The 14,318-nt window shown below is 43.0% G+C and overlaps 1 protein-coding gene across 1 annotated transcript; it reads left to right on the top strand.

Annotated features, from left to right (window-relative positions):
• The first annotated feature begins 13 nt into the window (after positions 1–13).
• On the top strand, positions 14–13,100 carry XRCC6 (X-ray repair cross complementing 6). The gene is made up of 12 exons (XM_009475245.2): positions 14–248; positions 342–451; positions 948–1,086; positions 3,574–3,828; positions 4,689–4,872; positions 6,238–6,424; positions 7,646–7,814; positions 8,772–8,933; positions 9,849–9,978; positions 10,669–10,769; positions 11,715–11,828; positions 12,613–13,100. The coding sequence occupies exons 1-12, from the start codon at positions 164–166 to the stop codon at positions 12,807–12,809; spliced, it is 1,833 nt and encodes a 610-aa protein (XP_009473520.1). The 5' UTR covers positions 14–163; the 3' UTR covers positions 12,810–13,100.
• Positions 13,101–14,318: the final 1,218 nt, after the last annotated feature.

The following is a 14,318-nucleotide window of genomic DNA, read 5'->3' as shown; positions in this document are numbered from 1 at the left end:
TTAGAGTTACTATGGGAGGCGGGTCCGCGATGAGTGGCGGGCAGCGGCGGGCGGCGCGTGGCGGCGGCGGTTGGTTGAGCGCAGGTAAGAGCGGCGGGGCCCGGGCCCCTCCCCCTCCGCCGGCGGTTCCGCGGCCGTTGGGCCTGGTGCCGCGCTGGGAGCCATGTCGGAGTGGGTGTCCTACTACCGGAGCGAGGGGCCGGAGGAGGAGGAGGACGAGCAGCAGGAGGAGGGGGCTGAGGCGGTCGGTAAGGACCTTCCCCCTCCCCCCCGGGGAACCTTGGGGGTCAGCGGGCAGAGGGGCGGCTGCTGCTAAAACCGTTTCGCCCCCCTTTCCGTAGCGGACTACAGGTTCTCGGGTCGGGACAGCCTCATTTTCTTAGTCGATGCCTCCAAGGCCATGTTTGAGCCCGACGGGGACGGAGTGACTCCCTTCGACATGACCATCCAGGTAAGGCTGCCGAGGGAGCCTCGGGGGGCTTCACAAACCCTCCAGGGATCGCCTTCGGCACCGCCGCGGGTACGGCTACCGGCTTGTCGCTCTGCCGCAGCTGTTGGTGTAAGGTCACTACCGCTGAATGGCTGTGGGTTTGGAAAGATCTATTGCCTGGTGAGCCGTGTCCAGAGTTCGGTGAGGGAAATGTTTATAGAATGAGCGATCAATCTGCGTTCAGGGCGATGTATTCAAGAGACGTTTATTTCATTGATCTTGCTTGTAGAAGGGGAATGGTAATGAAAAATACATAAGGCTGTGTGCTAAAAAAAGCCTTTCGAAAAACAAAATCCCAGATTCTTTCTGCTGTTGAAATTTGCCTTAAAGCATTTGTTACAGTTCTTCTGTTTGCTAGAGTCTACGTGTATAAACTGCTAATTGCCAAAGGTAAAACTTTTGTGTCATTGCTGCAACTGATGTTCTTCGTATTTTGACCTGTGTGTGTTTTTTTCAGTGCATCCGGAATGTGTATACCAGCAAAATTATTAGTAGTGACAGGGACCTGTTAAGTGTCGTGTTCTATGGTACGGAAAAGAACAAGAACTCAGCAGATTTCAAGCATGTCTATGTTCTTCAGGAGCTGGACAATCCAGGTAAAGGCAGTAAAGTGATATGAAGGTTATGTAGACAGGTAGAGTAAGGAAATCTGTGTAGTAGCATTGTCAATAACTGGTCTCCCTGAAAACAGAGAGCTATCAGATAAACAAAAAAAATTCCTGTTACTGAGGTGCTGTTGTGGTTTAACCCCAGCCAGCAACTAAGCACCACACAGCCGCTCGCTCACTCCCCCCCGGTGGGATGGGGGAGAGAATCAGAAGAGTAAAAGTGAGAAAACTCATGGGTTGAGATAAAGACAGTTTAATGAGTAAAGCAAAAGCCACGCGCACAAGCAAAGCAAAGCGAGGAATTCATTCGCTACTTCCCATCGGCAGGCAGGTGTTCAGCCATCCTCAGGAAAGCAGGGCTCCATCACGCGTAACGGTTACTTGGGAAGACAAACGCCATCACGTCCAATGTCCTCCCCTTCCTTCTTCCCCCAGCTTATATACTGAGCATGACGTCATACGGTATGGCATAGCCCTTTGGCCAGTCTGGGTCAGCTGTCCTGGCTGTGCCCCCTCCCAGCTTCTTATGCACCTGGCAGAGCACAAGAAGCTGAAAAGTCCTTGACTTGTATAAACTCTGCTCAGCAAGAACCAAAACATCAGTGTGTTATCAACATTATTCTCATCCTAAATCCAAAACACAGCACTCTACCAGCTACTAAGAAGAAAACTAACTCTATCCCAGCTGAAACCAGGACAGGTGCATTGGGGTTGGGGATAGATTTAGAAATGTATTGAAAGCTTAGAAACTTAGTGGGAGCTTAGCTTTTTCTGTTATAGTTGGTGCAGATCCCTTTCCTATGTCTTTTCTTCTATTTTAATGTGGTCGTTCGCTTGCTGTCTGCTAAACCTAAGAGGATCTCAACAGAACTCTCGAAAGCCCATCATGTGTCTGTCGCACTTCAGAAGAGTGCGTGTGCACGCTAAGGCACCATGGATTCCAGCTGGTGGAGAATATCCCAGAATGGCTGAGGTTGGATGGGGTTTCTGGAGGTCACCTTGTCCAACTCTCCTGCTCAAGCAGGGTCAGCTAAAACAGGTTGTCCAACATGTTAACCTGTTTGGGGTGTTCCATCTCTTATTTTCGTAATAAGTTTTGCAATTCTTGAGTTTAGCTCTTCCATTTCCTTAGAATTTCTTAGAATTAGCTAGCATCTGCTTGATAACGAGTGCCAGTTGCTGAATTGGAAAAGGTAGGAGGAGGAGTGCAAAGAATGCATGCTAGTGGTGACAAATTCTCTGACAGCGGAGAGTCTTGTGGGGGGATTTTGTCTACTAGCTTTTAATAGCAGCCTTTATCTCTGAGGAGGTTTGATTTCATTTTCTTAACCAGGAGGTGCAAGTTTAATAACACATGGGGTTCTCCTGAAAGAACTGTGCCTTGTCCTAGTTTCAGAATTAATTACAACGGGGACCCGACAAGACTACCCTAGGTTCTTCTCCCTTTTCTGGCAGCAAGCGTCTGAAGCTTCTCGCTCATCCTTTTTCCTCCTCCTTCCCTGCTTGCCCTTTTCCCTGTGTTAGAGGCAGGAGCTTCGCTGCGCTGATAAAGACAGTACAGGTGAAAGGTGGGCGTTGTTAAAAAGGAAGAGGATTGTATATTTGCTGCCCCTGGAGAGCAGCGTGTTCTGGAGAAGGAAGAAGTACTATGGTTAGTTATCATGCAGTACATAATTATGAACACGTATGAGGAGGTGAAAGTAAAATAGTAAATAGGGGGGAAAAGACATTTTCAGATGAGATTTCAGAAGTGCTATAGAATTTGAGTGAAGGACAAAGGAAGAAGCTCTGCAGAATGCAGTAGCTGAAAAATGAAAGCTTGTCTCCCTTGGTAGAGTTATGGGAGAAGACAGATAACCTGCTATTAGACAGGTGGGAAAAGGAGTCATAGTTGGCCTGGAGTAATCTGCAGAGCTTTAAAAAGGTCATCGATACCTGCCCTGAATGTTGCTGTGCTCCGTGTGGTGATCTATCAGCTGAATCTGACCTCCAGGTTGATGCTATCTGGCACGTGGGGCAAGGGAGCAGGAGGAATTCTCCGCCTTCCCAACGTGCTGTGGAGATGCAGGATGTATTTCAGCCTCCTCTCCTTTCTCTGGTGGCGCAGCAGTCTGCCGTGCCTCTGCAGTGGGTGCAATTGCTGCCTTTCCTGCTGAGAACTTGTCCTTTCAGTGTAGAGGGTTTGCGATACTTTGTTCCCTGCCTCTTTCCCTCCCCCAGCAGGAAGGTGCCAGGGCACTTTGTGTCCTCTTGGCCCTAGTGGGTGCTTTCAAATGGTAACCGGCTTGCAGTATTGCAAATGTTAGGCTATCCGGAACAATTTTCTCATCCAGGTGTTGGAAGGGCACCGCCACAGAGGTGCTAGGGGACATTACGCAGATGTCGGCTGCAAGGGACCCTTGGTGCATGTTTAGAAGAGTTTGCGGTGCTTCTTTCAGTATTTCTAATGCACGTGAATGCTGTTGTTGCCCCTAGGTGCAAAGCGTGTTCTAGAGCTGGATCACTACAGGGGAGACGACGGACGAGCACTTTTCCGTGAGACCTTTGGCCACAATGCTGACTATTCACTGGGTGAAGCGCTCTGGGCCTGCTCTAATCTCTTCAGTGATGTCCGAGTCAGACTGAGCCACAAAAGGATCATGCTTTTCACCAATGAGGATGACCCTCATGCCAATGACAGTGCTAAAGCCAAGCTGGCCAGGACCAGAGCTGGTGATTTGAGAGACACAGGTCGTTATTTCCCCTTTAATTTCAGGCAGAATAAAAGTGATGTATCCTTGCGGCAGATGTTAACTGCATTGCAAGTTTGCGGTGGAAAAAGAATGTAAAATCATCAGAACTGGGGGATCTTTCTGAACCTTTCTACATTACAAATTTGGTATCTGATTTAAATTAGAAAATCTGTTATCCAATCTGGTATCCAACATCTAACACCTATTTTCTAGGATCTCTTTTTCTGCTCTGATAGCATAAATTGGGACTTGAGAATGCTGTGGAAAACAAACTCTACTTTATTTCATTGTTCCACCATTTTCCAGGAAGGGAATAATAACACTAAGTTAACGCAAAAGGAAAATTACTTTACTGGCTCCATTTTTAATTAGCTGAAGAACAGCACACTGAGCTCAGAGACTAAAGAGCAAATGCTTCATTAGTTCAACTATGTATCTGAGGTAACCAGTGTGTTTGGAGTTCAGCAGATGTGCTGGATCTAGAAGCTGTGAGGCTTCCCTAATCTATTAGCCCTTATAACCGGGAAAGGGGAATTTCTGCACTCATTACTTCCCTCTGTGCCTGAGGTAAGATTATGTTTTATAGGAGCTTGTCAGAGCAGTTTCATGCACAATGTTGTCCAGATTCTTAATTAGGGAGGAAACATTTTCTAGGCTACGTTGTTTTGACTGAAGTTGAAGAATGTCTTTTGCCTCTTTCCCTAGAAACTTTCACATCTGGTGCAGATGACAATTTGGAGCTTATTCTTGCTTAAATTCTTTGCTTAGCTAGAGAAATCTGAGAGTGCTGAGAAACATGCCGATGTAAGAAAAAAGCAGTGTCTGTGATCCTCCTCTTCTCTCTTACTTTGTTTCTAGGTATCATCCTGGACTTGATGCACTTGAAGAAGCCTGGAGGGTTCGATATCTCTTTGTTCTACAGGGATATTGTAAACATAGCAGAGGATGAGGACCTTGGGATCCAACCTGAGGAGTCAGGAAAACTGGAACATCTCATGAAGAAAGTACGAGCAAAGGAAGCAAGGAAACGGGCTTTAGCTAGGTTTGTGCCTAGTTATAATATTTCATTCAATGGAGGCACCTGATGTTATTTTTAGACTGCATCTCACCTCCCTTGTCTGGAATGATTGGTCTATAAAGGCATCAGTGCTTACATTCCTCAATCTTAATTCCTTAGTCCAAGATTGGTGTTTCTTCTGTAGCTTCCAAGGATATTTGTCCTTGGTGGATGAGAAGAGTGGAGAGTGAAACTAGACCTCCTTTTTTCCTCTGCGTGACATCTCATGTATTGAGCTTGGCCAGAAATGGTAATTTTTCAAAAAATAACATCATTGCCAAGTAAAATACTTACCAAAAAATCTGCAACAAGCAAAATGGTTAGTTTATAGTGAAATCTGATTGAAATGAGGCTTTTCTTACTAGTGTTAACTTAGAAAAATCTTATCTCAATGTGACTGGTAGGTGTTTTGGCCTATTATTAAATAGGCCGGTCTGTCTAGGCACTTGGTGTGGATTCACACAGCCTTGATATTTCTGATCTCATACTGAAAGATTAGAGATACTTACAGAGAGATTAAAGGGATCTTGGCAAAGCAGATAGAGAGTATTTTTGGAACCACGTACTCCGTAATAGTTGTTTTTTTTAATGAGTGAGTTCATAGCAGAATGATGTGGAAGCACAGTAAGGGAATGAACTTCACAGCCTAGTGATTTTTTTTAATATATATTAAAAGAAGAATCCCAACCTGAGCTGTTGTCACTGGCATTCTTGCTCCTGCTCACAGCTTTGTTTTTCTCTTCTGGGAATGTTCCTCAAGTTTTCTAATAATTGAGGAGGAAGAATCCCGTACCAGTAATAGGTTTTAGAGGAGAGGAAGTAACATTCACAGTCATTCACTGTTCTGCTCTCAGAACTTGAGGATTACCTCCAATTTTAAACCTTTACTTCTGAATTTTTCTCTAACTTCTGTTGGTTTGTTGTTTTTTTTCCCCTGAAATCGTGGTATTGTTTGTCTTGATGGGGTTCTTTTGGGGAATTTTGCCTTCTGTGTGAACAGCTATGTGAATTTAGAGGTCACATTGCATTAAGCACAAGTGGGGTGCCCAAATGTGAACCTGTCCTGTGCTCTACTTGAGCATATCTGCCCTTCAGAGTGAAAAAAGGTGAAAGAAATATGGTAAATTATTTGTGTTTACATCATTTTAATGACCAGAAGTGGCAGCATTGCAAGAATGTTTTTATACAAGTGAGATTACGACTCAAGTAATACTGTGTTTCCAGAGATACATGTGATTTTGGGGGAGGAGAATAGGAGGAGGTCAGAAAATAGGTTATCTGCGGAGACGGCTTTCTTTTGCAAAAGTGATCTTTCAAAAGTCTCAAGTCTGTATCTGCTTTTTTTCACAGGTTAAATCTGTATCTGAACAAAGATCTGGCGCTTTCTGTTGGTGTTTACAACCTTGTTCAAAAAGCTTATAAGCCGTATCCGGTGAAGCTTTATCGGGAAACTAATGAACCGGTTAAAACAAAAACAAGGATGTTTAATGGAAAAACAGGCAGCTTGCTCCTGCCTAGTGACACAAAAAGGGCTCAGGTAACGTATTGATTATGTGCCTGCTTTTTCCTGTCTCTGTGGTGGTGGTGGGGAGACGCTGATTCTCTTGCTGCTTTTGTTTGTATTTCACTTTCAAGATCAGATGCAGAAATACTTACATCTGTATGCCCCTGGGGAAAGCTTGGTCACTGTGTAAGCTATGCAGAGCGAGAGTGGGTTGTTTCCCTGTCATGACTGTCAAGGGAAAGCATAGCCGCTGGTGGAAGCGCACTCAGGAACACAGGTCATTTCTTTCTGTAAGGCAGAACCAGGTTGTCAGAGCCCGACCTTATGTGGCCTTGTGCTATTGCTGCTGGTGTTATCTTTTGATTCATTAGGAACAGATTTTGTCCGTTTTATTAAACATTTAAGTGTGAATCACAGGGTGGGGGTTGGAGCTCTTTTCCAAACAAAAAAAAAAAGGGCATGTTACCTTGTTTTTTGTTATTTTGTTCTTTGCTTTGCCTTCCTGCTTTATAGTTTGGCTGATGTAGATTGAATGTCATGTTCTGTTCAGGCACAGCCTTATTTCAAAGCAGGATATGCAGTTGCTAGGTATATTGTCACAAGCACACTTTGTGTGTCCTTCCACGCCAAAGGCTCTTAAAGTCGTTGTCTTAAGATTAAATATTAAGTTTATTTATACTGGACGTGAGTTTCTTGAAATAAAGTATGGGAAATGAACAGAAAGCTGAGCGTTAAGCCCTGATGTCTAACTTCAGCAGCTGGACTACAATATGTTTTTTGTTTTGTGATATATGAGTGATGCTTCAAAAGCGTTGTTTCTCAGTCAGTGTTTCTGCCAGGAGTGGATAGCTGACGTGCATTTGCTGAAGCAAGTTTAGAATCAGACAGGACCTCTGCGAATGTCTGGTCCAACCCAGCCCAGAGCAAGACTCACAAAACCAGATCAGGTCGCTCAGGGTTTGTTTGGGACAGCTCTGAAGAACGCCAGGGGTGAGATGTGACAGCCTCTCTATGCCAGGGCTTAACCATTGTCTTAGGAAAGTGCATTTTGCTACTCTCCAGGTGGAATTTCCCTTGGGATAATGGTCACGGGCTGTGACTTGCCATTTCAGTGTGCACTAATGACGAGAGTTTGCTCTGTCTTGTCTATAACCCTCTTTTCAGTAGTGGAAGACAGCAATTGCATCCTCTTCCTGCCCCCCTTGCAATTTTTTTTATGCTGGCAGCACTACTATCTGCTCTTCCCTGGTTTAGACATACGGAAACCGCCAGATTGTGATGGAGAAAGAGGAAACAGAAGAATTAAAACGGTTTGATTCTCCGGGCTTGTTTCTGATTGGCTTCAAACCACTTTCAATGCTAAAACAGCACCACCATATCAAGCCCTCCCAGTTCATCTATCCCGAGGAGTCCATAGTAAGTGGTAAGTAAAGATGGCAAGAGAAGATTCACCACCTTGCATTAGGGTAACCAGCTGATTTGTGGTATGTTTCAGTGGGGATCATTGAGTGTAAAATCTTTGTCCAACTTAAAAACTTGCTAATGTTAAAAAGTATAGAATTAACTGTTACTGCCCCTTTCAGCTGCAGTTAATTCTTGTTTTCTTCAGTAGCAGAAGAGTTGATTTGGCTTCATGTTTCATCCATCATGACAAGCAGCTAATCAAACTATGCAGATGTATATTTGGTTTTGTCATTCGTGAAGGTGAAGGATCCTAGTACCTGACAAGAAGGCAAAGGTCGTTAAAAAATAAAAATACTGAGGAAGTACGGTTGAATTGACAGCACTTTACAGGCTTGTAAAGAGAGAAGGAGAGGATGCTTAGGACTGCTTTTTCTCCCCTTTTTATGTGTATATGTAAATCTACTTATCTAGAAATATAGTAATAATCTATCCCAAACTGCAATAGTAAAGAAAAAAACTCCAGCTCCTCAATCTACTGGTGGATAAAGAGGGCTGAGTTATGACCAGATGTTTTGCAGTGTCTGACTAAAGAAGAACCTTTACACTAGCTTCTCCAGCTTAGCAGTTTCCTGAATCAAACACCTTACTTACATGTCGGTCTTTTCCTGACCACCATATCTGGTAAAATACAAAGCAAACGTGTGCCTCAATAGAGGAATATTGCAATCTGAATTCTTAGTGTGTTACTTCTGCAAAAGGTCCTATGATGTGCTGCTACTATGATGTCCCACCAGACCAGAAAGAGGCTTTGTAGATACCCGTTTCCAATTTTCAACTGTGTTTCGTTGCTCATATACTAGTGATTTCATTTCTTTCACCAGAACTCTCACTGCTCTGGTCCTGTAATATCTAGGGTTACATTCCTGAACAAAGGAGCAAAGCTGTCAATCTGACGGATGCAGTCTTTACTTTGCAGGGAGTACAACGCTATTTAATGCCTTACTGATGAAATGCTTGGAGAAGGAGGCGATGGCACTGTGCAGATACACCGCCCGCCGGAACACTCCCCCTCGCTTCGTGGCCCTGGTTCCCCAGGAGGAAGAGGTGGATGAGGAAAAAGCGCAGATAGCCCCTCCAGGTATGGGAAGAGATGCTGCCTTTCCCTGCATGATCAGATGCAGTCAGCATAATGGACTCCTGTATTGCGTAAAAATATTCTTGGTGCTGCTCCCCTTAAAACTGGGGAGAGTGCTTTCCAACATCCCTTTTCTTCAGTTTTGTCACTGTAAGCATCTGATGTTGAATCTATTTTTAAAACTCCAGTTACATCGGTGCTTGCTCAGGTGTAACATGGCTACAGTATTTTCCCAGCACCTACCTTTTTTTAGCAGATTCAAGCAACTGACCTAAAAATTAAAAGCCCTTTTTTCTGTTTGCTGACTAGACGGAATGTCTTTCCCTGAATTTTATTGTATCCTAGGATACATTTTAAAGCCTTAAATAAATAATCTCGCATCCTGAGCCTTGCACCATAGCAGCTGAGAGGGGGATGATCAGGGAGCAACGGCGGACTCTTGCTCTTTTCCATTTTCTCACCTCTTTAACTGGAAAATCCTCTTCTGGGAAGGATGTAGAGTAGGGGAGCAACGCTGCTTGTGTACAATGTAAAGCATTTCAGAAATAAAGCATGGGCATTAACTTAATTTTCAAACAAGCCTTTTTCAAGCTCATATCCAGTGAGAGATGGGGAAGGTGCACAAGCTGATCTCCTGTATAAAAAGCAGGCAACAAGTTTCCATCTCTTAGCTATGCATTAGTTTGAATCTCTTTCAAAAAGCCATTAGCGATGTTGGTTATATACACTGAGATTAGTATTGAGTGTCATGCTGTAGGTACTAGGAGGTATTATGAATTGCTGCTGTTTACAGCAAAATAGTAGCTAGTTTGGGGAATCATCAGACCTAGCTGATAAACATCTCGGTCTTTCCCATAAATTACTGTTTTGAGGCGATGGTTCTGCATAACTGTTCTCTGCTCTCCCTTTTCTGTGTAGGTTTCCACATAATTTTCTTACCATACGCGGATGACAAACGGAATGTTGATTTTACAGAAAAGGTGCCAGCCAGTCGAGAGCAGGTGGACAAAATGAAGGAAATAATTCAAAAACTCCGATTCAAATACAGGTATGTGGAGATAAATAGTGTGCATGTGAGGGGGCGGCACGGGGAAGAAAACACAACACTATTGCTTGCTCTGTTGCATACGTTGTTCAGCTGTGGTGCCCACAAGATGGAGTTTTGATGTGTTTTGATGCAAATTGCTTCCCTTTGCAGTAGCTTTGTCCAAACTTTATTCTTAATTATTCTGAATACCCAGGCACCACGTGCAGTATGTAGCACGTTCTGGAGTTCTTTATAGAATCGCTCTTGTTTTCCAGGCTGTTGTCATTTGTTGCAGAGGTATCACATTTTATTGTGGTTCTGCCAATCTGTTGCAGTTCAGACCTGGATCGTTTAAATTAGAGCACTTCGGAGAGAATAGTTAGGCCTTTTTCATTATAGATAGGATAAATTTTATGAAGTGCTTTTTTGGTAGATTTTTTTTTTCTAGGTATGTGGAAAGTGGCATAACTGGTATTTAAGTAGAATGCCACTGTCTCCATTTGTCTCGCACAGCTTTCTAATACGGTTGATGCATGACGGGATAGTGATTCAGCAGGTAAATTGAAAAGAGGAAAAGCAGTTCTTCCGATGAGATAGATTGTTATGTGGGAAAGAGGGAAGTTTTACTTTGAAATAGATTGGTGGCAGATCTTATGTGTCTTGTCTGTCGTCTTGGCAGCATGCATTGACATTTTGGGGGATTCTTGACAGGACTGACAGCTTTGAGAACCCAGTTTTGCAGCAGCACTTCAGGAATCTGGAGGCTTTGGCGCTGGATTTGATGGAACCAGAACAAGCTGAAGATCTTACAAGTGAGAATTATTGGTGGGCGCAAAGGGAGGTGGGATAGAGAGCTCTTGACTTTGTTCTAAGCCAGAGATGTGCCACTACAAAACCAAATGTCTTTTAAAAAATATTTTAGTTCTGTGCAGTTCCAAGATGTAAAACTCTGGAGGCGTCCCTTCTGAAATATTGAAACTTTACTTTCTAATGGTGTCACTTTTAAGATAAAGGAAAAATTGATCACTTTACCCTCCAAAATTACAATTCAATCACCTTTTTTCTATGGTGACAAATGTTTTCTCTGAAATTTCTCTCTTCAAGAGTCTAATATTTCAGTCTGATAAATGGGCAGAATAACTTAGAGCATTATTCTGCTAGGAGGCAATGATGCCACCTTGTGGCTATGAGTTTCTATAGAAGAATATCTTGTGGAAGGATAGAAACCTACTCCTGAAGGGGAAGTTCCTTTTTTAAAATTATGTTGTACTCCAGGAATAGTGTTAGAGTAACTGTTTATCTCTTCTGAAGTGATACCTAGCAAATAATCTGGGTCCCTGTGCTAGATATCATACAAATACATGACAGAAACAAGCTGTTCTGCCTCAAACTACTCGCAACCTTAGATAGTAACTTGTTGTATTTTAAATGTCTGAGATTAGACCTGGCTATCTGTGCAACCAGGTGGGAGATCTTCTGTATCACTTCCACCGTGTCAGTTTTGTTCTGTGTAAATATTTCCTGTTCAGGGATATGTGGGAGTCCATTACCTATGTATAATACAAACTCTTGATATTACCAAGAGCTGTAAATTTCTCATTTGTGAAGATCATAACATAGGTCTTTGCATTTTGCATGCTTGCAAGACACTTGCATGCTAGTTATTACAGAAGCACAATTGTATCTGGTGATGGCCTCATTTAGACTTTCCTGTGATCACTCTGTTTTTAAGAGGGCAAATCTTTCTCTTTTGCCAGTGCCAAAAGCTAAAGAGATGGACCGCAGGCTGGGCAACCTGGTGGAGGAGTTCAAGCAGCTGGTTTATCCCCCTGACTACAATCCTGATGGGAAGGCTGTAAAGCGAAAGCAAGGTGAGTAATGACAGTGCAGACATGCAACATGGTGTCTGTGTTCTTTGTTTAGAGGCCTCTGCGTTTTCAGTTTGTCTCGTAGTTTAAAGTTGCTTGTGCAATAACTCTTTACTCATCTCCACAACAAAGTGGACTTATATCCAGCGGTGATTCTTAAAGGATATTGTGGTATCCAGCTAGAGAGCTGCTGGAATAAGAAACTGCATAGTGGAAAAACAGAGAACTATAGGAAGCAATGTGGGTAAATTACTGCAAAATTATTATTTTTATCGTTATTAATAACTTTGGGTTTTTTTACAACAGAGTAGTAAAATTGTTCACGCTTTCAGTTTGTTCTTGGTGAGGAAGCAGACTTTTATGCATGGTCTGTTTAGCAAGTCCAAGATAGGCATCCTTAGGGCTAAATGCTGAAGTACATGTGTAATTTGGGAGTCTATGAAACTCTGCATAAAGTGGGAGTTAGCTGAATTCCCCATGGAATAGTTGAATTCTCCTGTCTAGATGAGAATCCCTTAAAAGTTTCATTTGGGGGTGATCTTTCCATCAGAACACAAAGTTTCATACTTGAGTTTGAGATCGCTCATATCAATGAAATATATTACATGAGTTACATAGTGAGTGACACCTACTTCATAAAATAGGGAAACTAGGTCTGTGAGTGTGTAGGTAGCTGTTAAAGTACCATGTGCTAACGGCCATTAACTGTGTTATATATGAGAAACATTGATGTCTTTCTGTTAAGGAACTTTTTTAAATCTTGATGATCTAAAATTTATCTTTCTAGCTTCTGATGCTCAAACTGAGAAGAGGCCGAAGGTAGAAGTCTCAGAAGATAAGCTGCGGAGTCATGTACAGAAGGGCACTCTCGGCAAGCTCACTGTACCCGTTCTGAAGGACGCATGCAGGTTTTATGGGCTGAAGGGTGGGGGGAAGAAGCAGGAGCTCATGGACGCGCTAACTGAATACTTTAGCGAGCACTAAGCAGGAGCAGAAGGCCCTGGTTGACTTCCGCCTGCTTAAAGTTTTGGTTGTCTTACGTGGATGCTGCCTGTTTAATCTTGCTGTGTAGGAGAAGGCGACTAAATGTTGCTGAATTCTGAATAGCAGTGGAGAAACTTTTTACTTTTAGTTGTGAAACACCTCTGCAAAGTTGGATTCTGTTCACAGTAGCCAAAGGCAGAATTAAATTCCCTGCTAACTCAGGTTACCCACTCTAAGTAAACACAGTTGTGCCTTCCTGGTTTCTTAATAAAAGTTATTTTGGATTTCTTACTTTGCAACACTGGCTATACTATCTTTGCATCATAAAGACAGCAAAACTCACTTCAATTTGAGTAAGAAAACAGAATGATCTGTGTTAATGGCACACACAAGAATTCAAGCAGCAGGTCAAATGTGTGTGCTAACAGAGGGTATAAATGTGGTGTATTACTCTCCTCCTTTCCAAAACAGCCAGTCAGTATCAGTGCTTGTAATCAATTGGGTTCTTTTCCATCATTGGCATTAGAAAGATTACCAGCAGATCATAAAGGAGAAAACAATTACTGGGAAGCAGTAGCCAATCCTTTGGGCAAAAAGCCAGCACTTCACAAAGCTGCACAGCCAACATCTCCCATTTTTAAACAGTAATAGCAAAAGCTGGTTTAAAAAAGGAGGGAAAAAAAAAAAAAAAAGTCATGTTCCCTGGAAGGCTGCGAGCGTTTACCCCAATTAAATTACTGAGATGGCATAGAGCTTTCCACCTCTGTAGCGAGTATGAGTCAGACTATTGTGCAGGCTTCTGTACTCAAGTCTGTGCTTTGAAAATAAAAAAATAGCAAGTTGTGGAGAGTAGCCCTTGTTACTTCCAGTATTTTCAATTTTTTAATCATACTTCTGGAGGCTGCATCTGGGGCTATGTTTTGGTTTTTAAACTTCCACGCCTGGCATGCCCCACTTGTCTTGCAGTGTAAGATGATTAAAGCCAATAGTCATTGCCCTGGCTCTAGAAAACAGTACCAGTTGTTTAGCTAAACTGTAACTTTCTACAGGATGCAAACACAGGATACACGAGGTATCCGTTTTGGTCTGCATGGTGTTTTTAGGGATTCCTGTTTGGCACACAAACCATTGGGCAACTTACTAAAGAATTAGGTCATATATTAAGGTTGTGCCCGTGCTGTAGCGTGGTATGCATATCGGAGCCAGCCGTGACCGCTCTCTTGGCACTGCGAGCACCCTACCTGTGCCAGCACGCTGCTCACTTCCACCTCCACAGCTCCTCTCGGAAGAGCAGCTAGCCCATGTTGAGGTCTGCAGTATTGAAGCTACGTAGTCTATTATACTTCCAATCAGCCTGCATTATAGTAGTTATTTTTAATAAAGATTTGTCTAAGCTATCAATTTGTTTTGCCCTTTGGCAAAGAAGTTACTGTAAATGCTTGTCTTAGCAAGACTTGAATGCAATAAAATAGTGAGACTACCCTGTCCTTAATTTTGTGAATTTTCGTT

This window comes from Nipponia nippon, unplaced genomic scaffold (assembly GCF_047370975.1).
Source record: "Nipponia nippon isolate SJK-2023a ecotype South Korea unplaced genomic scaffold, ASM4737097v1 scaffold_3, whole genome shotgun sequence".
Classification (NCBI taxonomy): Eukaryota; Metazoa; Chordata; class Aves; order Pelecaniformes; family Threskiornithidae; genus Nipponia; species Nipponia nippon.
This window is presented reverse-complemented; position numbering and strand designations above follow the sequence as displayed.

What these genes read in the sequence shown, in the direction of transcription:
- XRCC6 (XM_009475245.2), top strand. Translation starts at nt 164, where the DNA reads ATGTCGGAGTGGGTGTCCTACTACCGGAGCGAGGGGCCGGAGGAGGAG. An exon ending in GGAGGGGGCTGAGGCGGTCG is followed by an intron (nt 249 to 341) that starts GTAAGGACCTTC and finishes CCCTTTCCGTAG; the next exon opens with CGGACTACAGGTTCTCGGGT. An exon ending in TCAGGAGCTGGACAATCCAG is followed by an intron (nt 1,087 to 3,573) that starts GTAAAGGCAGTA and finishes TGTTGCCCCTAG; the next exon opens with GTGCAAAGCGTGTTCTAGAG.